The 27,012-nt window shown below is 43.5% G+C and overlaps 1 protein-coding gene across 2 annotated transcripts in view; it reads left to right on the top strand.

The window, feature by feature from the left end:
• Nucleotides 1-27,012, top strand: part of LOC122944530 (multidrug resistance-associated protein 1-like) — a 106,285-nt gene that overhangs the window by 62,216 nt on the left and 17,057 nt on the right. For both annotated transcript variants that reach the window (XM_044302923.1, XM_044302922.1), the window contains exons 14-24: nt 94-240; nt 317-404; nt 1,399-1,465; nt 6,105-6,231; nt 6,480-6,656; nt 8,999-9,166; nt 16,543-16,729; nt 23,228-23,288; nt 23,376-23,469; nt 24,937-25,144; nt 25,986-26,296. In XM_044302923.1, the coding sequence (XP_044158858.1) occupies nt 94-240; nt 317-404; nt 1,399-1,465; nt 6,105-6,231; nt 6,480-6,656; nt 8,999-9,166; nt 16,543-16,729; nt 23,228-23,288; nt 23,376-23,469; nt 24,937-25,144; nt 25,986-26,296 (1,635 nt within the window). The remainder of the gene's footprint in view (nt 1-93; nt 241-316; nt 405-1,398; nt 1,466-6,104; nt 6,232-6,479; nt 6,657-8,998; nt 9,167-16,542; nt 16,730-23,227; nt 23,289-23,375; nt 23,470-24,936; nt 25,145-25,985; nt 26,297-27,012) is intronic.

Here is a 27,012-nt window from a genome sequence, read left to right as displayed (position 1 = left end):
TTGATATGTAGTGAGTTAAAAACTTAAAACTTGTGTTCATTGCAGAATTACCAACTTCTTGACTATTTTTTCATTTTGTGATTGGATGATCAGGTTTCCCTCAGCATGTTTGGTGTTTTCTTAGCACTTGATGAGAAAAATATTCTGGATGCTCAAAAAGCTTTTGTCACCGTCATGTTACTTAATATTCTCAGGATCCCACTTCGTATGTTCCCAATGGCCATTACTTTGACCGTACAGGTATGTATCACGTTAGCAGAATGTATGCTCAGCAACTGAGGTTTGTGCTGACTTTGCTCTCTTCTGTCTCCTTTAGTCAGCCGTATCCCTGAGACGCTTAACAAAATTCTTCTCAGAAGAAGAACTGGAACCCAGCAATGTGGAGACATTAGACTCTACTAGCAGTACGTGACCGATCAAAAGTGTCTTTCTAAGTCTAGACTTACTGTAAAACTGAATTCTAACCTGTATCATCCTAAACATATCTACTATGCGTTTACATATATTAATGTTATCTTACACTACGCAATATAATCTACAGCAGATGTATAATAGCAGGTTGTCAGAGGATGGATGAGAAGTGTTTATATTGTGCAAAGTTTATAGTTTTATAAAAGCAGCATTTTTAAAGGGGTTCTCTGGGAATGAAGAAAATAAAAATACTTTAAATATTACTTTATTATAAATATATTCCCAAATACCTTTATTAGTTATAATTACTCCTTTTGTCTAGGGAGCAATCATTAGGAGAAATAAAATGGCCGCCATCCTATTAGTACACATAAAACCCACCCTAATCACACAGAGGACAAGTTACTTCACAAAACTGAGCTAAATTGCTCCCTCGTCCTTCTCTCTGCTCTACTTTTCAGGGATTATGATCCTGAATACTGCTGATAAGATCCTCAGCTGAATCTCTGTAGGAATGGAGTTCATAATCAGACATGAAGTACAGAAAGAAGGGTGGGGGATGTGGTAATGATCAGCAGCACTTGTATGCAATTTCCATTTCCACAGTCTGTCCTGTCTGTCCTCTCTGTACTTCATGTCTCCTCATGGACTCCATTCCTACAGAGATTCAGCTGAAGATCTTATCATCTGTGTTTAGGATTATAATCCCTGACAAGCAGAGCAGAGAGGAGGATGAGGCGGCTCTTTAGCTCAGTGTTGTGAAGTACCGTAACTTTTCCTCCTGTGTGATTAGGACAGGTTTTGTGTGTACTAATAGGACGGCAGTGATTTTATTTATCCTACTGATTGCTCCCAAGACAAAACAAGCCCTTATAACTAATGAAAGGTATTTGGGAATTTATTTATAATAAAGTAATATTTAAGTATTTTCATTTTCTTAATTCCTGGAGGACCCCTTTTAAGCTAAAAATCACATTTCTTTTTAAGGGAATGACATTGTTGTAAGCGATGGCACTTTTACCTGGTGCAGGACAGATGAGCCTTGCCTTAGAAGGTAGGTCTTTCATAGGTATTATCTAATTATATTCACTTATGTTTAAGTCTGTGTATATAAAGGGGTATTCCATCAATCTTTGACATAGCCTAAAGGTATGCCATAATTGTCAGTTGTCAGAATATAAAAGCCTAACCTTATTTGGACACTGAGATCTGGCAGCAAAGGAAAACCTGTAACTCTGAACCCTCGTATGCCTTTTTTCTATCCTGGCTCTATATATCTTCTAACCTCAGATCAGACCCCCATCAGATCCTCCCTAGCCTCAGATCAGACCCCCCAGCTTTAGCTCAGACCTTCATCAGAACCCCCAGCCTTAGATCAGACCCCTATCTGAACCCCAGCCTCAGATCAGACCCCTATCTGAACCCCAGCCTCAGATCAGACCCCTATCTGAACCCCAGCCTCAGATCAGACCCCTATCTGAACCCCAGCCTCAGATCAGCCCCCCTCAGCCTCAGATCAGCCCCCCTCAGCCTCAGATCAGCCCCCCCAGCCTCAGATCAGACCCCCCCAGCCTCAGATCAGACCCCCCCCAGCCTCAGATCAGCCCCCCCCAGCCTCAGATCAGCCCCCCCCAGCCTCAGATCAGCCCCCCCCAGCCTCAGATCAGCCCCCCCCAGCCTCAGATCAGCCGCCCCAGCCTCAGATCAGCCACCCCAGCCTCAGATCAGCCGCCCCAGCCTCAGATCAGCCGCCCCAGCCTCAGATCAGCCGCCCCAGCCTCAGATCAGCCGCCCCAGCCTCAGATCAGCCGCCCCAGCCTCAGATCAGCCTCCCAGACCCAGATCAGCCCCCCAGCCTCAGATCAGCCCCTCATCAGACCCCCCACGCTCAGATCAGACCCTTATCAGACTCCCAGCCTCAGATCAGACCCCTATCTGACCCCCAGCCTAAGATCAGCCCCCCCCAGCCTCAGATCAACCCCCCCAGCCTCAGATCAGCCTCCCAGCCTCATATCAGCCTCCCAGCCTCAGATCAGCCCTCCCAGCTTCAAATCAGCCCCCCCAGCCTCAAATCAGTCCCCCAGCCTCAGATCAGACCCTCATCAGACCCCCCAGCCTCAGATCAGACCCCTATCAGATGCCCCCAGCCTCAGATCAGACCCCTATCTGAACCCCAGCCTCAGATCAGACCCCCAGCCTCTACAGCAAGTAGTTGAGGAGCCAACCCGGAAGGAGGCCATTTTAGATTTAGTATTAACACATGGGAATTTGGTATCTGATATTTCTGTAGGGGGAAGCTTGGGATCTAGTGATCATTAGTCAGTGTGGTTTACTATAAGTACAGTGACTGAGTCACACCACACAAAAATAAAAGTTTTAGATTTTAGAAAAACTGACTTTTCTAAATCTAGATTAGTGGTATACGAGTCCCTATCAGATTGGAACAGTTTCATTGGAGTCCAGGAGAAATGGGACTACTTAAAAGTGGCACTATTGAAGGCAACAGAAAATTGCATTGGGCTTGTCAGTAAAAGCAAAAAAAGGAAGAGACCACTGTGGTACTCAGCAGAAGTGGCCAAAATCATTAAAAACAAAAAGATAGCATTTAGGAATTATAAAAAAAAAAAAAAAGAGGATGACAGGCAAATTTATAAGATTAGGCAGATCTAGGCCAAACAAGTTATAAGAGCTTCTAAAGCACAGGCAGAAGAGAAATTAGCTCAGCTAGGGAAAAAAGGCGATAAGGCATTCTTCAGATACATAAATGAAAAAAGGAAACTAAAACAAGGAATTACTTAATTAAAAACAAAAGAAGTAAGGTATATGGAAGAAGATAGAGAACTAGCTGACTGCCTCAATGAATACTTCTGTTCAGTTTTTACAAAGGAAAATGAAGAAAAAGGACCTCAGTTAGGAAGGAAGACTAATGAATCTTTTGATGCATGTGTCTTTACAGAGTAGGAGGTTCTAAGTCAGCTGTCTAAAATTAATACAAATAAGTCACAGGGGCCTGATGGGATACACCCAAATCTATTAAAAGAGCTCAGCGGTGAAGTAGCAAAACCATTAACAGATTTATTTAACCAATCACTGGCAACAGGAGTCGTCCCAGAAGATTGGAAATTAGCAAATTTTGTGCCCATTCACATGAAAGGTAGTAGGCAGGAATCGGGCGACTATAGGCCAGTAAGCCTGACATCAATAGTGGGGAAATTAATGGAAACCATACTCAAGGAGAGGATTGTGGAACATCTAAAATCCCATGGATTAAAAAATGAAAAACAGCATGGGTTTACTTCAGGGAGATCATGTCAAACTAATCTTATTGATTTTTTTGATTGGGTGACTAAAATAATAGATGGCGGAGGTGCAGTAGACATTGCTTATCTAGACTTTAGTAAGGCTTTTGATACTGTCCCACATAGAAGGCTTATCAATAAATTGCAGTCTTTGGGCTTGGACTCCCATATTGTTGAATAGATTAGGCAGTGGCTGAGGGGCAGACAACAGAGGGTTGTAGTCAATGGAGTATATTCAGACCATGGTCTTGTTACCAGTGGGGTACCTCAGGGATCTGTTCTGGGACCCATATTGTTTAATATCTTGATCAGCAAAATTGCAGAAGGCCTCGATGGTAAGGTGTGTCTTTTTGCTGATGACACAAAGATTTGTAACAGGGTTGATGTTCCTGCAAGGATACACCAAATGGAAAAAGATTTAGGAAAACTAGAGGAATGGTCAAAAATCTGGCAACTAAAATGTAATGTTGATAAGTGCAAGATAATGCACCTGGGACGTAAAAACCCAAGAGCAGAATATAAAATCAGTGATACAGACCTAACTTCAGTATCTGAGGAAAGGGATTTAGGGGTGTTTATTTCAAAAGACTTAGGCCTCATGCACACGACCGTTGTGTGCATCCGTGGCCGTTGTGCCGTTTTCCGCTGACCCATTGACTTTCAATGGGTCGGTGGAAAAATCGGAAAATGCACCGTATTGTCAGCCGAGCGGCACCTGAGGGGTTAATTGTGCTGATCACGGCCCCCTGTAAGAGATCGGGTGCTGCCAGGCAGCAGGGGGCAGTCTTGTACACAGTTTGTAGTATATTCTAACTAGAAGCATCACCATGGGAACGCCTCTGTGTTAGAATATACTGTCGGAAATGAGTTTTCACGATCTAACTCATATCCGACAGTATATTCTAACATAGAGGCGTTCCCATGTTGATGGGGACGCTTCAAGTTAAAATATACCATTGGACTCCGATCCGATGGTATAAAAGGGACTCCAGACTTTACATTGAAAGTCAATGGGGACGGATCCGTTTGAAATGGCACCATATTGTGTCAACGTGAAAAGGATCCGTCCCCATTGACTTGCATTGTAATTCAGGCGGCCAGGCGGACACCAAAACGACTTTTTTTTCATGTCCGTTGATCCTCCAAAAATCAAGGAAGACCCACGGACGAAAAAATGGTCACGGATCACGGACCTACGGACCCCGTTTTTGCGGACCGTGAAAAAATACTGTCGTGTGCATGAGGCCTAAAAGGTAGGCAGACAATGTCATAGAGCAGCAGGAGATGCTAGCAGAATGCTTGAGTGTATAGGGAGAGGCATTACCAGTAGAAAGAGGGAGGCGCTCATGCCGCTCTACAGAGCACTAGTGAGACCTCATTTGGAGTATTGTGCTCAGTACTGGAGGCCATATCTCCAGAAGGATATTGATACTTTGGAGAGAGTTCAGAGAAGAGCTACTAAACTAGTACATGGATTGCAGGATAAAACTTACCAGGAAAGATTAAAGGACCTTAACATGTATAGCTTGGAAGAAAGACGAGACAGAGGGGATATGATAGAAACGTTTAAATACATAAAGGGAATCAACAAGGTAAAAGAGGAAAGAATATTTAAAAGAAGAAAAACTGCTACAAGAGGACATAGTTTTAAATTAGAGGGGCAAAGGTTTAAAAGTAATGTCAGGAAGTATTACTTAACTAAGAGAGTAGTGGATGCATGGAATAGCCTTCCTGCAGAAGTGGTAGCTGCAAATACAGTGGAGGAGTTTAAGCATGCATGGATAGGCATAAGGCCATCCTTCATATAAGATAGGGCCAGGGGCTATTCATAGTATTCAGTATATTGGGCAGACTAGATGGGCCAAATGGTTCTTATCTGCCGACACATTCTATGTTTCTATGTAGATCAGCCCCATCAGACCCCCCCAGCCTCAGATCAGACCCCCAGCCTCAGATTAGCCCCCCCCCCAGCTTCAGATCAGCCCTAATCAGACCTCAGATCAGACATAAATAAATAAAAAAAATAAACTTACCTCTCCAGCTTCTGGTGGCGCTGCCACTTGGCAGATTCACTTACCCTCCTTGGTCTTCTTCCTGCCGCGCTATACTGTGACCTGACAGCGCAGCGTCTGGTCATAGTTCGCGTCTACATGCACTACGTCCTGACACTGTGGCAGGCGGTCACATGAAATGGTTGCGCGGCCCTCGGGCCGGAGGTTCCCCGCCCCTGTTGTAAAAGGATTAAATAGTTTTACATTGATCCCATCGCAGGCTTTGAGTGGGATCCCTGGGAAAACACTTTGGCCACCCTCTTACAATTTACTGTACTAAGGTCCAGTTCAGCTTAGTGCGAGGTAGATGATACTATTATTTACAAGCTGTTCTGTCTTGCAGCATTAATCTCTCCATCCAGAAAGGCTCCTTGGTGGCTGTTGTCGGCCAGGTCGGTTGTGGAAAATCCTCCCTTCTTTCTGCACTACTTGGAGAAATGGAGAAAGTCGAGGGGAAAGTCGCTCTTAAGGTAGTATGATATCTTTTTATTTTCTAGAATTAAATAAGAAAACATTATATGGGTCGGATCTTTCCAGTGTTGGGTCAGAACCAGACGTGAACTGGAACAGGGCTGATTGCCTGGGGTTGCTGTGCCACAAAAATCACATCTACAGCCCTACAAATCAAAAAGTTAGAGTTGGTAAACTATGATTGAAATGGCTGAATTGTAAGGACTTTTGTGTGAGTTCATTATTACTATATTTTTTTATTTGTCAGGGCTCCATAGCTTATGTCCCACAGCAAACCTGGACTGCAAATGCCACGTTTAAAGAGAATGTGCTTTTTGGAAGAACATTAGAAAAAGACTGGTATAATAATGTAATTCAGGCTTGTGCACTACTACCTGACCTAAAGATTCTTTCTGGGGGAGAGGACACAGAAATTGGTGAAAAAGTGAGTATCCATTAGGTACATTCAAGTATATAAGGTAGTGTGTGTGTGTGTACAGGGAGTGCAGAATTATTAGGCAAATGAGTATTTTGACCACATCATCCTCTTTATGCATGTTGTCTTACTCCAAGCTGTATAGGCTCGAAAGCCTACTACCAATTAAGCATATTAGGTGATGTGCATCTCTGTAATGAGAAGGGGTGTGGTCTAATGACATCAACACCCTATATCAGGTGTGCATAATTATTAGGCAACTTCCTTTCCTTTGGCAAAATGGGTCAAAAGAAGGACTTGACAGGCTCAGAAAAGTCAAAAATAGTGAGATATCTTGCAGAGGGATGCAGCACTCTTAAAATTGCAAAGCTTCTGAAGCGTGATCATCGAACAATCAAGCGTTTCATTCAAAATAGTCAACAGGGTCGCAAGAAGCGTGTGGAAAAACCAAGGCGCAAAATAACTGCCCATGAACTGAGAAAAGTCAAGCGTGCAGCTGCCAAGATGCCACTTGCCACCAGTTTGGCCATATTTCAGAGCTGCAACATCACTGGAGTGCCCAAAAGCACAAGGTGTGCAATACTCAGAGACATGGCCAAGGTAAGAAAGGCTGAAAGACGACCACCACTGAACAAGACACACAAGCTGAAACGTCAAGACTGGGCCAAGAAATATCTCAAGACTGATTTTTCAAAGGTTTTATGGACTGATGAAATGAGAGTGAGTCTTGATGGGCCAGATGGATGGGCCCGTGGCTGGATTGGTAAAGGGCAGAGAGCTCCAGTCCGACTCAGACGCCAGCAAGGTGGAGGTGGAGTACTGGTTTGGGCTGGTATCATCAAAGATGAGCTTGTGGGGCCTTTTCGGGTTGAGGATGGAGTCAAGCTCAACTCCCAGTCCTACTGCCAGTTTCTGGAAGACACCTTCTTGAAGACACCTTCTTCAAGCAGTGGTACAGGAAGAAGTCTGCATCCTTCAAGAAAAACATGATTTTCATGCAGGACAATGCTCCATCACATGCGTCCAAGTACTCCACAGCGTGGCTGGCAAGAAAGAGTATAAAAGAAGAAAATCTAATGACATGGCCTCCTTGTTCACCTGATCTGAACCCCATTGAGAACCTGTGGTCCATCATCAAATGTGAGATTTACAAGGAGGGAAAACAGTACACCTCTCTGAACAGTGTCTGGGAGGCTGTGGTTGCTGCTGCACGCAATGTTGATGGTGAACAGATCAAAACACTGACAGAATCCATGGATGGCAGGCTTTTGAGTGTCCTTGCAAAGAAAGGTGGCTATATTGGTCACTGATTTGTTTTTGTTTTGTTTTTGAATGTCAGAAATGTATATTTGTGAATGTTGAGATGTTATATTGGTTTCACTGGTAAAAATAAATAATTGAAATGGGTATATATTTGTTTTTTGTTAAGTTGCCTAATAATTATGCACAGTAATAGTCACCTGCACACACAGATATCCCCCTAAAATAGCTAAAACTAAAAACAAACTAAAAACTACTTCCAAAAATATTCAGCTTTGATATTAATGAGTTTTTTGGGTTCATTGAGAACATGGTTGTTGTTCAATAATAAAATTAATCCTCAAAAATACAACTTGCCTAATAATTCTGCACTCCCTGTATATATATATATATATATATATCTATATTCCAACACCCTAGATTTTATATTATTTGTGTACAGGTTCATGTATTTGGGTACTACTGTACTTTGCACCCAACATAGTTTTAAAAGGTAACTGTCATGTTTTCATAAAATAAATTATAATAATTTTTTAGCATATGTTACTGCAGCAGCATTATGCATAAAGCAATCTTTTGTTCCTTCACATACCACTGTTTTCCTTGAGTTTTCCCCTTAGTTACGGCTGTTTAAACATTTACAATATGAGGACCTTCTCAAGATGGCTCCTCTGCCCGTTCTCTGCGGCCAAAACTGCTTTCCCTTACTTCCCATACACACTTGTTGTAGCCAGCAACTCCCTGCCAGCCAATCAGATTCGATTACTGAGAGACACGCCTCCTCACTCAGAAGCCTAATGCAGGCATGCAGTGTGAATGACCGCCTCTCCATCTTCCTGTCTTCTTAGCCAGAGACAGACAAGCCATAGCAACAGTCTTTTAAGGGAGCAGTGGAAAGGGACAGAGGACAAATCTTTTGACAATCATTGACAGACTAACTTAGGTATACATGCCTAGCTCTAATAAACTAGCAAATAAAATACAAAATGACAGTTACTCTTTAAGATTTCTCCTATAGCGACTGCAATATGGCTGTTTCTCGCTCACAAATGTTTTGAATTTGGTTCTTTGTTAAAATTATCTCTTTAAAGGGAATAAACTTGTCTGGAGGACAGAAGCAACGAGTAAGCATTGCCCGAGCGGTATACAGGAATTTTGATGTCTATTTGCTGGACGATCCTCTATCTGCAGTTGATGCCCATGTGGGACAACATTTATTTGAACATGTTATTGGACCCAATGGTTTACTGAAAGGAAAAGTAAGTTTAACCAGTTGTGCAGATTTAGTACTGAAAAGGTTTTGCATGTTCATTAAGACAATGCCAGCCGGCCCTTTTCACTCATGAGCACCTTCATGTAATTTTGCATCAAACAATAATGTGCTGTAACAGATGTATAAGAGTCTACCGTCATTTTGTGGCTAAAAGTCTGACCCAAGCAGAGTCTTTCGATCGACCTTCTTAATGTAGAAGTTGAATGTGTGCAGAGTCAGAGAGGGATACAAAGGCCCTGAATGAGGATGAGAAGATGCACAACTGCCAAAGACCACATAGTCTCTCTTTTGGTAAAGGGGTGACAACATGAAGAAAAGTCCCTGTATCACACCTCGGAGTTAACTCAATGTTTGTACAGGAGAAGAGATGACATTAAGGGCTGTTTCACACGAGCGGATGTCGTGCGTGACATCCGCTCCGTGAATGACAGCCAAGACCCGATGCGGACTGCAGAGGCACGGAGCAGTAACATGACTGATAATGCTCCCTGCCTCTCTGTGATCTTTTTACTACAAAATCTCGGTGACAACTTTATCTCACTGTGATTTCGTAGTAAAGAGATCACAGAGAGGCACGGAGCATTATCAGTCATGTTACTGCTCCGTGCCTCTGCAGTCCGCATCGGGTCTTGGCTGTCATTCACGGAGCGGATGTCACGCACGGCATCCGCTCGTGTGAAACAGCCCTAATAGGTTGTGATCTTGTTCCTTGCTGTCGTTTGCAGCTCCCCCCTCCCCATCGCCCTCTATACAGGACCAGAATGGAAAATAATTCATCCTAGAGCAGTAATGGCGAACCGTTTAGAGACCAATGGGGTCATTTATCAAACCGGTGTAAAGTAGAACTGGCTTAGTTGCCCATAGCATAGAAATGAAAGGAGGAATCTGATTGGTTGCTATGGGCAACTAAGCCAGTTCTACTTTACACCAGTTTGATAAATTACCCCACAAGTGCTCAAACTGGAACCTAAAACCCACCTATTTATCGCAAAGTGCCAACATGGCAATTTAACCTGAATACTGAGGTTTGAGTTTAGAAAAAACAACTTATACATTGCCGGAATGGGACTTACAAGCAGCCCTGGCACACAATCCTCACCCACAAACATAAAATAGCTACACAGAGCTTTTGGCTGCAACAATGCTCTATTTATTATACTGCCATGTATATGGATTCCTTATACAAGACAGTATAATACATAGGTCCTGGTCTCCTTACATACATCCTCCATATACAAGGCAGTATAATACATAGCTCATCACTCCCTATATACATCCTCCATATACAGGGCAGTGTAGTACATAGCTCATCACCTCCCTATATACATCCTCCATATACAGGGCAGTGTAATACATAGCTCATCACTCCCTATATACATCCTCCATATACAGGGCAGTGTAGTACATAGCTCATCACCTCCCTATATACATCCTCCATATACAAGGCAGTTTAATACATAGCTCCTCATCTCCCTATATACATCCTCCATATACAGGGAAGTGTAATAAATAACTCATCACCTCCCTATATACATCCTACATATACAAGGCTGTGTAATACATAGCTCATCACCTCCCTATATACATCCTCCATATACAAGGCAGTGTAATACATAGCTCATCACCTCCCTATATACATCCTCAATATACAAGGCAGTGTAATACATAGCTCATTACCTCCCTATATACATCCTCAATATACAGGGAAGTGTAATACATAGCTCATCACCTCCCTATATACATCCTCCATATACAGGGAAGTGTAATACATAGCTCATTACCTCCCTATATACATCCTCCATATACAGGGAAGTGTAATACATAGCTCATCACCTCCCTGTATACATCCTCCATATACAAGCAGTGTAATACATATCTCATCACCTCCCTATATACATCCTCCATATACAGGGAAGTGTAATACATAGCTCATCACCTCCCTATATACATCCTCCATATACAAGCAGTACAATAAATAGCTCATCACTCCCTATATACATCCTCCATATACAGGGAAGTGTAATAAATAACTCATCACCTCCCTATATACATCCTCCATATACAGGGAAGTGTAATACATAGCTCATCACCTCCCTATATACATCCTCCATATACAAGGCAGTGTAATACATAGCTCATCACCTCCCTATATACATCCTCAATATACAAGGCAGTGTAATACATAGCTCATCACCTCCCTATATACATCCTCCATATACAGGGCAGTGTAGTACATAGCTCATCACCTCCCTATATACATCTTCCATATACAGGGCAGTGTAGTACATAGCTCGTCACATCCCTATATACATCCTCCATATACAGGGCAGTGTAGTACATAGCTCATCACCTCCCTATATACATCCTCCATATACAGGGAAGTGTAATAAATAACTCATCACCTCCCTATATACATCCTCCATATACAGGGAAGTGTAATACATAGCTCATCACCTCCCTATATACATCCTCAATATACAAGGCAGTGTAATACATAGCTCATCACCTCCCTATATACATCCTCCATATACAGGGCAGTGTAGTACATAGCTCGTCACATCCCTATATACATCCTCCATATACAGGGCAGTGTAGTACATAGCTCATCACCTCCCTATATACATCCTCCATATACAGGGAAGTGTAATACATAGCTCATCACCTCCCTATATACATCCTCCATATACAAGCAGTACAATAAATAGCTCATCACTCCCTATATACATCCTCCATATACAGGGAAGTGTAATACATAGCTCATCACCTCCCTATATACATCCTCCATATACAAGGCAGTGTAATACATAGCTCATCACCTCCCTATATACATCCTCCATATACAGGGAAGTGTAATACATAGCTCATCACCTCCCTATATACATCCTCCATATACAGGGCAGTGTAGTACATAGCTCATCACCTCCCTATATACATCCTCCATATACAGGGAAGTGTAATACATAGCTCATCACCTCCCTATATACATCCTCCATATACAAGGCAGTGTAATACATAGCTCATCACCTCCCTATATACATCCTCCATATACAGGGCAGTGTAGTACATAGCTCATCACCTCCCTGTATACATCCTCCATATACAGGGCAGTGTAGTACATAGCTCATCACCTCCCTATATACATCCTCCATATACAGGGCAGTGTAGTACATAGCTCGTCACATCCCTATATACATCCTCCATATACAGGGCAGTGTAGTACATAGCTCATCACCTCCCTATATACATCCTCCATATACAGGGAAGTGTAATACATAGCTCATCACCTCCCTATATACATCCTCCATATACAGGGCAGTGTAGTACATAGCTCATCACCTCCCTATATACATCCTCCATATACAGGGCAGTGTAGTACATAGCTCATCACCTCCCTATATACATCCTCCATATACAGGGAAGTGTAATACATAGCTCATCACCTCCCTATATACATCCTCCATATACAGGGCAGTGTAGTACATAGCTCGTGACATCCCTATATACATCCTCCATATACAGGGCAGTGTAGTACATAGCTCATCACCTCCCTATATACATCCTCCATATACAGGGAAGTGTAATCCTTAGCTCATCACCTCCCTATATACAGACGTGGACAAAATTGTTGGTACCCTTTGGTCAATGAAAGAAAAAGTCACAATGGTCACAGAAATAACTTTAATCTGACAAAAGTAATAATAAATTAAAATTCTATAAATGTTAACCAATGAAAGTCAGACATTGTTTTTCAACCATGCTTCAACAGAATTATGTAAAAAAATAAACTCATGAAACAGGCATGGACAAAAATGATGGTACCCCTAGAAAACACAGAACATAATGTGACCAAAGGGACATGTTAATTCAAGGTGTGTCCACTAATTAGCATCACAGGTGTCTACAACCTTGTAATCAGCCATTGGGCCTATATATATGGCTCCAGGTAATCACTGTGTTGTTTGGTGATATGGTGTGTACCACACTCGACATGGACCAGAGGAAGCAAAGGAAAGAGCTGTCTCAAGAGATCAGAAAGAAAATTATAGACAAGCATGTTAAAGGTAAAGGCTATAAGACCATCTCCAAGCAACTAGATGTTCCTGTGAGTACAGTTGCACATATTATTCATAAGTTTAAGATCCATGGGACTGTAGCCAACCTCCCTGGACGTGGCCGCAGGAGGAAAATTGATGACAAATCTAAGAGACGGATAATCCGAATGGTAACAAAAGAGCCTAGAAAGACTTCTAAAGAGATTCAAGGTGAACTTCATGCTCAAGGAACATCAGTGTCAGATCGCACCATCCGTCGTTGTTTGAGCCAAAGTGGACTACATGGGAGACGACCAAGGAGGACACCATTGTTGAAAACGAATCATAAAAAAGCAAGACTGGAATATGCCAAACTACATGTTGACAAGCCACAAAGCTTCTGGGAGAATGTCCTGTGGACAGATGAGACAAAAATCGAAGTTTTTGCCAAGGCACATCAGCTGTATGTTCACAGACGAAAAAATGAAGCATATCAAGAAAAGAACACTGTCCCTACTGTGAAACATGGAGGAGGCTCTGTTATGTTCTGGGGCTGCTTTGCTGCGTCTGGCACAGGGTGTCTTGAATCTGTGCAGGGTACAATGAAATCTCAAGACTATCAAGGAATTCTAGAGAGAAATGTACTAGCCAGTGTCAGAAAGCTTGGTCTCAGTCGCAGGTCATGGGTCTTGCAACAGGACAATGACCCAAAACACACCGCTAAAAACACCCAAGAATGGCTAAGAGGAAAAAATTGGACTATTCTAAAGTGGCCTTCTATGAGCCCTGACCTCAATCCTATTGAGCATCTTTGGAAGGAGCTGAAACATGCAGTCTGGAAAAGGCACCCTTCAAACCGGACACAACTGGAGCAGTTTGCTCATGAGGAGTGGGCCAAAATACCTGCTGAGAGGTGCAGATGTCTCATTGACAGTTACAGGAAGCGTTTGATTGCAGTGATTGCCTCAAAAGGTTGCGCAACAAAATATTAAGTTAGGGGTACCATCATTTTTGTCCATGCCTGTTTCATGAGTTTATTTTTTTACATAATTCTGTTGAAGCATGGTTGAAAAACAATGTCTGACTTTCATTGGTTAACATTTATAGAATTTTAATTTATTATTACTTTTGTCAGATTAAAGTTATTTCTGTGACCATTGTGACTTTTTCTTTCATTGACCAAAGGGTACCAACAATTTTGTCCACGTCTGTACATCCTCCATATACAAGGCAGTGTAATACATAGCTCATCACCTCCCTATATACATCCTCCATATACAGGGCAGTGTAGTACATAGCTCATCACCTCCCTATATACATCCTCCATATACAGGGCAGTGTAGTACATAGCTCGTCACATCCCTATATACATCCTCCATATACAGGGCAGTGTAGTACATAGCTCATCACCTCCCTATATACATCCTCCATATACAAGGCAGTATAATACATAGCTCATCACCTCCCTATATACATCCTCCATATACAGGGAAGTGTAATACATAGCTCATCACCTCCCTATATACATCCTCCATATACAGGGCAGTGTAGTACATAGCTCATCACCTCCCTATATACATCCTCCATATACAGGGCAGTGTAGTACATAGCTCATCACCTCCCTATATACATCCTCCATATACAGGGAAGTGTAATACATAGCTCATCACCTCCCTATATACATCCTCCATATACAAGGCAGTGTAATACATAGCTCATCACCTCCCTATATACATCCTCCATATACAGGGCAGTGTAGTACATAGCTCATCACCTCCCTATATACATCCTCCATATACAGGGCAGTGTAGTACATAGCTCGTGACATCCCTATATACATCCTCCATATACAGGGCAGTGTAGTACATAGCTCATCACCTCCCTATATACATCCTCCATATACAGGGAAGTGTAATCCTTAGCTCATCACCTCCCTATATACATCCTCCATATACAGGGCAGTGTAGTACATAGCTCATCACCTCCCTATATACATCCTCCATATACAGGGAAGTGTAGTACATAGGTCATTACCTCCTTACAATATATATGGTGACCTCCAACTTAGGCCTACCTAAGTTGACTTGGGGGTCCCAAATTTTATGGGAGTCCACCACATGCTGAGGCAGCAGGGCGGAGGATGGGAGCCAGAAGCGCAGCAAAGTGTCTGATGTGCTTACGTCAGCACTCCTTCCTGCGCACAGAAATGTTGCTGATGGCCCACACAGAGTTAGTGGAGGGCAGGGGCGCTGTCAGCCAGGACGCATCACTGTGCCTCACATTTAAAGAGCTTCTGTATGCAGGCGTATCTAAATTTCGCTCAATGTTAGAGGGAAATAAAGAAAGAAAGGGCGCACAATAGGATAGTACGTTCAATAAAATACAATCAGAAAGTGAGGAGATTGGAGGCTTACCTTAAGCGGTCGTGCTAGAAATAGGCACAACCCCATTGTACACTTGTATAGAGAACCAGATATGCAGCCGCGGAGTAGAGGTCTTCAGGATGGGATGCCCAATTCCCCAAAAGACGTTCCCGTCCACGCCAGTGATCTTGCGCCATGGCAGAATCTTCCTTTCCGTAAGCATCACATTCAAAGAGCGGACTGGCCAGCCCCCAGATTGCTAATCCGGGCCGGCCTGCCGATCATCCTACCCTGCACGAGTGCCCACAGAGAGGGCTCTAAGTGCACCTCTGGCACGTGTTCCATAGGTTCACCACCACTGTCCTAGAGCATTGAACCTGGTATCACTCGGCAGCCAGGATTCTGGGCTTTAGTATGATAATCACTTCTGTCGTGATGGATTAAATGATGTCTTTGGCAGTGAAAGCGTTAAAGGGGTTGTACAGGGTTAGTATAACATGGCTGTTTTCTTCCAGAAACTCCCCACAGGCTGTGTCTGGTGTTTGTAGCTCAGTCCCATTCACTTTAACAGAGCTCAACTGCAATACCAGACACAACCTTTGGATAGGGGTGGCGCTATTGTTGGAGGAATGCGGCCATTTTTTATAATCTTAGTGAACCCCTTTAAAGGAATACTTGTGCACCATATGGCATCACTTATAATAGATTTTTCTTGTCTATTTTCAACACTTTGTGTGCTTTAAAGGTATAAAACTCTGGCACATCATAAATAATTGTATCGGGCTTCTTTTGTGGATATGGAGCAAGCCTACGCATCATCTTTCATAACTGAACTCCCTCCGCCAACACTGTTATATCGATGACCTCTAAGAGCTGTGCGCACCTATAATTTCTAGACTACATTGAGGTTTTGTCCGTTGCCGTCTGTTTCATGGGTATATATCAGCTGCTAAATGTTTGTATTCCAGACGCGCGTCCTTGTCACTCATGGAGTAAGTTTCCTTCCACAAGTGGACATGATCATAGTGATGTCTGACGGCAGGATCTCTGAAGTTGGCACTTATACTGAACTTTTGGAAAAGAATGGCGCTTTTTCAGATTTCCTTCAAACCTATGCCCTGACAGCAGAACAGAACGACGAGTCGCAGACAGAAAGTAAGCTTTAGGTGCACAAAAAAATTCATGAGATCTGTATAACTAAACAACTGTGCTGAGAAGTAATGATTGGGGGCACGCTCCACAGTAGCCTCAGGTGGGATTTCTAAGGGTACTTTCACACTTGCGGCAGAGGATTCCGGCAGGCAGTTTTGTTGCTGGAACTGCGTGCCGGATCCTGACCCGCAATGCCGGATCTGTTTTGCCGGAACACTCGGGCATTAATGCATTTCAATGGGAAAAAATTGGTGTTCCAGTGTTTTGGCCGGAGATAAAACCGCAGCATGCTGCGGTATTATCTCCGTCTGAAAAGTCAAAAAGACTGAACTGAAGACATCCTGATGCATCCTGAACGGATTGCTCTCTATTCAGAATGCATTAGGATAAAACTGATCAGTTCTTTTCCGGTATTGAGCCCCTAGGATGGAACTTTATGCCGGTGTTCTGAAGAAGTGCTGAATCTGTGTCTCTCCAGCTGGGGTGTCATAACAACTTCCATCATGCTGGGAGTTGTAGTCTAACAATAAGCTGGGAGCCAGAGGTTGAGAACAACTGCCCTAAAGGGATTTAGGGTACTTTCACACTAGCGTTATTCTTCTCCGGTGTTCTGTCAGAAAACCTTACCTCGTCAGATACCCTTACCCCACGTGACTTCTGGGGGTGTGCGCCTCTGCGCAAGCTCAGTGCCAGGGCATGGATAATGTAAAATTACAGTGAGCGTTGACTTATGGACGCGCGCTCTGTGTAGTGAGGGTAAGGAGATTTTACAATCTGCGCGCGCAGTGTGATGGTAAGGAGATTTAACAAGACAAAAGACCGTCAGATCTCCTTACCCGGTGTCCATGCGCGCGTCCATGAGTCAACACTCACTGTAATTTTATCTTACCCATGCCCTGGTACTGCGCTTGCGCGGAGGCGCACACCCCCGGAAGTCACGTGGGGTAAGGGAATCTGACGAGGTAAGGTTTTCTGACAGAACATCGGAAAAGAATAACGCTAGTGTGAAAGTACCCTAAATCCCTTTAAGGCAGTCATCCTCAACCTGTGGCTCCCAGCTTATTGTGAGACTACAACTCCCAGCATGATGGAAGTTGTTATGACACCCCAGCTGGAGAGACACAGAATCAGCACCACTGGTTTAAGGAATAGAGTGCGGTCTGTGGATGGAATGTATTCATTCTTGGGCACTAGACATGGGAACCTTTCCGTACAGCCTTATATTTAGGCAGACAATATTCATTCATTGTTTATTCTTCATGTCCTGCCTTTCTGTCACTGTGCCGAAAGTTATTCATCCACCAGCATCAACTTAAAAAATCTGATACTAGAACACCTCTTCTAACAAAAATGTCAGTAAGCATTTTACTCTTATGTACAGTAAATCCTCCACAACCCCTTTAACCGTAAAGTCCAAATAGTGAGTACACCCTGTTAAAGGGGTTGTCTGGGATTGCAAGAAACTTTCCTGAGAGCCACAAATGTTCTAAAGTAAAGAAATAACCTAGACTCACCCGTTATCTCCACCACTTTCCCTGCACCTGCAGTGATGACATGTCGTACATCATTCATGTGACCGCTGCAGCCTTACACTGAGCGCCCATGTGTGTACGTGCAGAATCACCGCTCGGGCCAGAGATTGGCTGCAGTGACAATGTGATATCCTGATGTCTAAAGGGCCCTTCACACGGGCCGAGAATCTGACAGAGTTTCTAACCAGTGTTCAAAGGAACGCTCATTAGTGATTATCTGGCAGTGTAATAGTGCCGACAATTACCCGATGAACAATCAAAGTGCTCGTTCATCAGGTAACTGGATTGTTCATTTAGGCACCTAAATTGTTGTTTGCCAGCAGCAGATCATGCCATGTAAACAGCCTCTGCTGTCTGTATGGGGACGAGTTATGGCATTAGCAATTGCTCCTCCCCATACTGTGGAGGAGATCGCTCCATGTAATAGCAGCAGTTCTTTTCTTTCGAGTAGGCGATTGTCATGAAGAAACACTTCCTTCCTGACAATCGCCTGCAAAATAAGCCTGTGTAAAGGGGCCTTAAAGGGGTCCTCCAGCCCCTACTTATATTTTGCCCATTAAAATTTACCTGTGAGGAAAGGTTATTTAAATAATACTTACCCTCCGCAGCTCAGGGGTTGCCACAATTCTCTTCATCGCTTCTATGTGAAGCCTGTACTGATTCATGTACAGCCTAATGTAAGCTCTGTGTGTGGGTCACAGCATAGCGATCAGCCACACTGTGGATGTCACTATTATGGAGGCACTGTGGATGTCACTGTTATGGGGGCACCGTGGATGTCACTGTTATGGGGGCACCGTGGATGTCACTGTTATGGGGGCACCGTGGATGTCACTGTTATGGGGGCACCGTGGATGTCACTGTTATGGGGGCACCGTGGATGTCACTGTTATGGGGGCACCGTGGATGTCACTGTTATGGGGGCACCGTGGATGTCACTGTTATGGGGGCACCGTGGATGTCACTGTTATGGGGGCACCGTGGATGTCACTGTTATGGGGGCACCGTGGATGTCACTGTTATGGGGGCACCGTGGATGTCACTGTTATGGGGGCACCGTGGATGTCACTGTTATGGGGGCACCGTGGATGTCACTGTTATGGGGGCACCGTGGATGTCACTGTTATGGGGGCACCGTGGATGTCACTGTTATGGGGGCACCGTGGATGTCACTGTTATGGGGGCACCGTGGATGTCACTGTTATGGGGGCACCGTGGATGTCACTGTTATGGGGGCACCGTGGATGTCACTGTTATGGGGGCACCGTGGATGTCACTGTTATGGGGGCACCGTGGATGTCACTGTTATGGGGGCACCGTGGATGTCACTGTTATGGGGGCACCGTGGATGTCACTGTTATGGGGGCACCGTGGATGTCACTGTTATGGGGGCACCGTGGATGTCACTGTTATGGGGGCACCGTGGATGTCACTGTTATGGGGGCACCGTGGATGTCACTGTTATGGGGGCACCGTGGATGTCACTGTTATGGGGGCACCGTGGATGTCACTGTTATGGGGGCACCGTGGATGTCACTGTTATGGGGGCACCGTGGATGTCACTGTTATGGGGGCACCGTGGATGTCACTGTTATGGGGGCACCGTGGATGTCACTGTTATGGGGGCACCGTGGATGTCACTGTTATGGGGGCACCGTGGATGTCACTGTTATGGGGGCACCGTGGATGTCACTGTTATGGGGGCACCGTGGATGTCACTGTTATGGGGGCACCGTGGATGTCACTGTTATGGGGGCACCGTGGATGTCACTGTTATGGGGGCACCGTGGATGTCACTGTTATGGGGGCACCGTGGATGTCACTGTTATGGGGGCACCGTGGATGTCACTGTTATGGGGGCACCGTGGATGTCACCGTGGATGTCACTGTTATGGGGGCACCGTGGATGTCACTGTTATGGGGGCACCGTGGATGTCACTGTTATGGGGGCACCGTGGATGTCACTGTTATGGGGCACCGTGGATGTCAATGGAGGCACTGTGGATGGCACTAGGGGCATTGGATGGCAATGGAGACACTGTGGATGGTACTGTTATACAGACGCTGTGGATGGCATTGTTATGCCGACGCTGTGGATGTCACTGTCGTGGGAGGACTATGGATGTCACTGTTATTGGGGCACCGTGGATGTTACTGCAATGGGGGCTCAGTATGAGTAGGGCTCATGCAAACAACTGTGATCAGCTCATGAATCGCAGTCCTTGTGCCAGTCACATTTTTCAGACTGACCACGGCTCCCCTGATCCGCACTGACTGTATGATAGTAATTTGTGATATAACTAGGGATGAGCGAATCTACATCGGATGCTTCATCCGAAGTCGATTTGCATAAAACTTGGTTTTAATACTGTATGGAGCGGGCGCTCTGTACAGTATTAGAATGTATTGGCTTCGATGAGCTGAATTTATTACTTCCCGAAGTCTCGTTAGACTCGTTTAATAACTTCGGAAATTAATTTCTACTGTAAAAAACCTTTATATCGAACTTGGGTTCGGCTCCAAGTGATACCTGAAGTCGATTCGCTCCTCCCTAGATATAACCAATCTTTATCTTACCGCAGGGCAATTGTCGTGCACTCACCTCATCGTGTGTACATCAGATAGAGACCGGCTGTATCATACATATATTACTATATATCACTGTGATGTAGTCAGTTCTGATCAGGAGAGTGCGGTCGGCCTGGGGGATGCGGCCTGCACACGGACAGTATTTCCCGGGCTTAACATGGTCGTATCACACGCATATCATACATCATAGGCCAAGATAAACCCTTCAGCAGACAGGCCTAAAAACATAGGATTAGACCTCATACACACGACCGTATCCGTTTTGCACTTTGCAAGATGCACATCTACTAAATAGGTATACTGTCGGTGTGCGACCTGCATTCTTTTGTTGAGCCGTTGACTTCTGTGGGTTTGAGTTCTGCATTTTGAGGACCAGAATAGGACTATGTTTTGCAGAACTGACATACAGATGTGGAAAGCACACAGATGACGCCCATGCGCTTTCCACATCCATATATATGTCAATTCCAGAAAAGATAGAACATGTCCTATTCTGGTCCTCAAAATGCAGAACTCAGACCCATAGAAGTCAATGGGGGTCATTTATCAATAATTTATCGTAATTTGCGCCAAAAACATACTAACGTTACAAATCAAAAATGGTGATTTGTTTCTCCTCATATATCAAAAGGCGCACACAGCTTGTAAAATGTGACTTTTTAAAATATAAACTTGATTATCTGCCTATTTCTCTTGATTTGCGACATTTTAACACCAATGACACTAAAATTATAATTTTTAAAACTGAAATGAACTATTTCAGCCCCCCATCAAGACCACACTTGCGACCTTTAAAACATATTTTAAGCATATTTGTGAAATTTTCGCTGATAAATTGCGACTTGTGTCAGATTCACGACATTTTTGTCATTGTTTTGTTTTTGTTGAATGACAATTTACTGACAAAACCCTGCTGTTTAGCTCATTTATATTAGATAAAAATAAACGCACCCTGTTTTATACTCCCCTATCACTTTTTGTCAAAGTCGCATCTTTCTGCCATAGATGTAACTTTTTGCACAAAACACCACCACATAAGCTGGTTTAATTGTCTGCAACAATTTGAGCCATTTCTGCCGATAAGAGGATGATAAATGAGGCGTAATATGCACCAATTTGATAGCCCCTCCCACTTTGACATTTATAACTTATTTCTGCCGTGATATATTGTTTATGGTAAATTATGGAGAAAACATAAATACATTTTGTGCAAATTAAAACGCCGTTCTTTTTGGCGCGTTTTACACCCTAATTCAGGCGTAACCTGCTTAATGAATGTCACCCACTGGGACTGCAAAAAAATGCGGATCACACATAAACGGTATCCTTATTTAGCAGATTCGCAAAACACATACGGTCGTGTGCATGAGGATCTATATACACACTTCAACAAGCAGGATCATACAAGATAGGATTAGATACACAGCTCAGCAGGCAGTATAGTACAAGATACAATTAGATACACAGCTCAGCAGGTAGTATCATACAAGATAGGATTAGATACACAGTTCAGCAGACAGGATCACACATGAGAATCTTTGATACAGGAACAGAAGACCGTATCGCAGATGATAGATTTAGATATAGAGACACAGCAGACAGTATCTGACATGATAAGCTTAGATACACCCCAGACAGTATCATACAAGATGGGATTAGATACACACCACACCAGACAGAATAGTACAAGATGGGATTAGATACACAGCTCAGCAGGCAGTATCGCGCACAGCAGGCTGTATTGTACGTGATAGGATTAGATACACATGTGATTTGATGTGCTTGCTGATTCATGCGGTTTATCACACTCTGGAGATGGTGAGGGAAAAGCCTGTGGACTGTCAGTGATATGATTTAGACACTAAGTGAGAAATAAACTAGCAGGATTCATGTATGGGTGTAGTAGCATGGCCACATGTAGTGGGAGTAGCTCCTGCTGACTGAACACTGGGGGCGGGGCCAGCATGTGACTCATCACTCTGCAGCGCTCCCAGGCTTTATCAATAAAGTTACCTATTCAACAAAACAGGAAACTAGGAAAGTAAACAGATCTGACTGGATAGTCTGATGCCCAGACAGGGGGAAAGAAAACACAGCCATGAAAAACAGTTACTGGAGGCATATGTATGCATGGTGAGGTGTGTTCGGAGCACATAAAGGAACCCATAGTGTAGCAAGGATATTTGCTTGCCATTTAGTATGCAGTATAAATTTCCTGATTATAGTATGGTGCTTAACAAGTCGATCAACAAACATTACAAAGCTGGTGTGACTTCCATTTACTTACCGGTACCTAACAGCACCATCCCGTGAACTTGTACTTAGTATCATTTTATAGCCTAGTCTTGGTTTGCTGATGAAATGTCAATATTCTCGGCAGGCAAAGCAGAGAGCAGTAAAGAAAAAGCTGGAGAAATCGAGAAGGCAGACAATGGAGTAAGGTAATTACTTAATGAAGTCTGTGGTTGTGTTTCATCTTGTATGGTTTAGTATTATCAGGTAATATAACCTTGTCTTGAAACGTGCAGGAAGAAAATGGCTTCCGAGGCAGATATGGAAACTGCAGAGGGAGATGTAGATGCTGGGAAGCTCACAGAGGCGGATGTTGCTCTCACTGGCAGGGTAAAGTATGGATTTGGATATAAAACTAAAAATTATGCTTACATTAAAGGGTTTTTCTGACTTGTATGAACCCTGCCAGTGCCCCTAAATAATAAAAGAACATGTAATCACCACTTGATCCCCTGCCATATGAAGTGCTGCTGCTCCAATCCTCACCTCCTTCCTGTATTTCCAGGCTAATATGGCATGTAAGCACTGCAGTCAATCACTGGCCTCTGCAGTATACATTATGAGACCATTGAGGCCAGTAATTGGCTGCAGCGGTCACGTGCTGTATACAGCACAGACTAGAGGTAAAGAATGGAGAGGAAGCGCTACCAACAGTGGAGGATTAAGTGATGAGTATTTGTTGTTTTATTATTTTAGCACCTTTAAGAACACAGGGGGGAAGTTTCAGTCAAGCAACCCCATTAAATAATTTGCTTTTTCACTTCAATGATTTGGTTAGGTTCTTATTTGAGTTGTTTGTGATAATGAAATAAGCTTAAAAACGACAGTTTTGTGACTTCTTTTTATAATTGTAGTCAAGACGTACAACCCGGTAGAAGTGCTGAGATACTCACTGGGCACATGAACTGATCATAAACGTGCAAATGAGAAAAAGTGACACTCTTTTTCATTAAAACAAATTTTCATCTAAAAAACATAAAAATAGTTATACAGTATATCTTATTTAGTAAATTAGAAGTTAGGTTAGGTTCCCATCTGGGATGGAGGGTGCTCGTTGGTGCCCATCATGTGACAGATCTGGCATTTTCTGATAAACTGATCATTATTCGTCATCATGTTTCTAATTTACCTATCTAGAGAATTAGAAGGACATCAGAACATCCTGGGTTGAAGATGGACGAGGTTTAATAGTATGGCTTATATTGTAGCTAATATTTCATGGTTCAGTGAGGAACGAGGGAGGTCAAGTGACTATATTGAGATATAAAAGCTGTACATAAAGTGCTGGTTGCTACTGCAAGTTATCCAGCTGTGAGCGCAAAGTATCCCCTAGTACAGGGATGGCCAACCTGCAGCTCTCCAGCTGTTTCTCCCAGCATGCTCAACTCCCAGACTGCCTACATCAATCAGCCTACAGCAGGGTATTGTGGGAATTGTAGTTTTACAACAGCTGGAGAGCCGCAGGTTGGCCATGCCTGCCCTAGTATAACTGGGAAAGGAAAAGTGCAGACAAGATGGAGGGAGCAGCAGTGGGATTGTCCACCATCTCTTGGGTGATCACCCACTAATGTTCTGTACATGAGAATTGATATTATAAGGTCAGATAATTACCATCATGTCTAAAAAGTGTATCAGAAGTATAGACTGCCTAATCTTCATTTTGCTTGTTATAATCCAATTCTTACCATTTGGCCGGGCCAATATATATAACTAGGTATACATCATTAACTCGTAAACTCTACGTATTCACATCAGTTTTCCATGGTTGATGTATGCTTGCCCCTCATGTGTTCTCAGGTCAAATTATCGGTGTATTTGGAGTACTGCAGGATCATGGGGAAGTGGTATCTGCTGATGTGTGCTGTATTCTTCATCCTCCAACAATTGTCTGCTTTGGGACATAATTACTGGATCGGTTTATGGGCCGACGACCCCATTGTTAATGGCACACAACAGAATACCAGCATGCGGTTAACAGTATACAGCATTTTAGGTGTTGTGCAAGGTAACGTATCTGACAGTCTTCATTTGTTCCTGCTAATGACTCAGAAAAGTGCTGCAGTCCCTTCATTCTGTGATTGGTGGGGTTCTCAGCATCCAGACTGATGATCGTGAATAGTTTGGTATGAAATCCAGTCTTATTCACAGGGTCTTTTCATTTTGACGCTTTGTTTGGTGACGTCCTTTACTGTAGAGCTGCCTTATCTTTCTCTGTTATTGCCTATGACTTATAGGGGCATTGTGTCACCAGTGATGTTCTTTCCCGGACCAGCAAAGCATTAGTGTCTGTGGAGTATCAAAAAGTTAAAGGAAATCTGTTACCTAAAAAATCTGTATCAAAGTAAGCATACTGCCATGTAGGGTATGTAACATGAAACCTAACCATGCAATTTTTGTGAAAATCCAGCTCTCAAAACAGATAAAGCTTTTGGGGCACCATGGTCAGGGCTGCTCTGTTTGGTGCACCTGGCTTCACACTTGTCGTCGCTGCCAGCTCTGAAGTCTCAGGGTATGTCAGTCAGGAGGCGGAGGTACTGGGCAGCGCTATTGGCGGGCTGAACAGAGCACCAAACAGAGAGGCCCTGCCCATGGCGCACTGAAAATCTTGTTTGCATAAAGATAAAAATAAACATTTCTCAGGATTAGTGGACCAAATTTTCACAAGGAAGGTATGATTATGTTTTGGGGGACCTACCCTACCTGGTTGTATACTTACTTTCAAACATATCTTGGAAGTGACAGGTCCCCTTGAACGTTTGACTAATTGACGCTGCAGAACCACAATTTTGCTTCGAATTGTTGATTTATTTGTTGACTAATTTCCCAATTTTATTGTTTCCTCTCAGTTGTATGTATTTTTATCGCATCTGCCACCATTATTGTTGGAGGTGTGTCAGTGTCCCGCCAGCTCCACTCTCAACTCCTGTACAGCATCCTGAGGAGCCCGCTGAGCTTTTTTGAACGAACGCCCAGTGGAAACCTGACCAATCGTTTTGCCAAAGAGATGGATACTATAGACAATACCATTCCTCAGATGTTAATGATGTTTATAATGATGACCTTGACTATATTAGAGATACTACTCGTTATCGCAATCGCTACACCTCTTGCTGCTGTGGCCTTCGTACCATTGGGATTACTCTACTTCTTCTTACAGGTAAGGAACAGTTGTATGGTCTGCAGTTTCTTTTTAGTTATAAAATTAAGAGGTTTTTAGAGTTATTTTTGAGAAAATGATCTTTGTGGGGATTTTACATTGAACAGCTTAGACGTCTCTTCTGAAAACTAAAAAAATTGAATCCCTTTAATCTTTCCTCAAACCTAAAGGTCCACCAACAGATTAGTATATTGCCACCTAACCCGAGAATGTTTGGCTGGCAATCTAATGTGTAGGAGGAGCTCCTGAGAGAATAGTTGGGTGAAATGAACTTTTTCGCCTGCTACTTTTACTCTCCCAGGAGAATGGCTGCCCCCAGAATTGTTTGGCGGCCGCTCTCTCCTCTCCCCACGTGCACAGGTTTGTCCAAACAGGGGGTTTGGTGTGTCTGATCCCCGACGATCAGATATTGCTAGCCGACAGTTATCTCTCCCAACTCCCCCATGGATATTCATTTTCTATTTGGCAGAATGTCTATGTATTGTCAATGGATAGAGAGGAGAAAGCCGCTGCCAGGTACTTTTGGAGGCAGATGGGGAAAAAAATATTTCACACAGTCCTTTTTCCTGCTGAACAGATATTGATGGCCTGTGTGGATAGGTGTGGATATTTTGGTATTGGTTTCTTTGGACCCCCCCCCCCCCCCCATTTAATTTGGTAGCCAATTTGATTATCCTTTTTAAAGATTTTAATTATCATTTTGTAATTTCCAAAGG

Source organism: Bufo gargarizans, chromosome 8 (genome assembly GCF_014858855.1).
Source record: "Bufo gargarizans isolate SCDJY-AF-19 chromosome 8, ASM1485885v1, whole genome shotgun sequence".
NCBI lineage: Eukaryota > Metazoa > Chordata > Amphibia > Anura > Bufonidae > Bufo > Bufo gargarizans.
The sequence above is the reverse complement of the archived record's forward strand: the minus strand, read 5'-3'. Positions and strand labels throughout refer to the sequence as shown.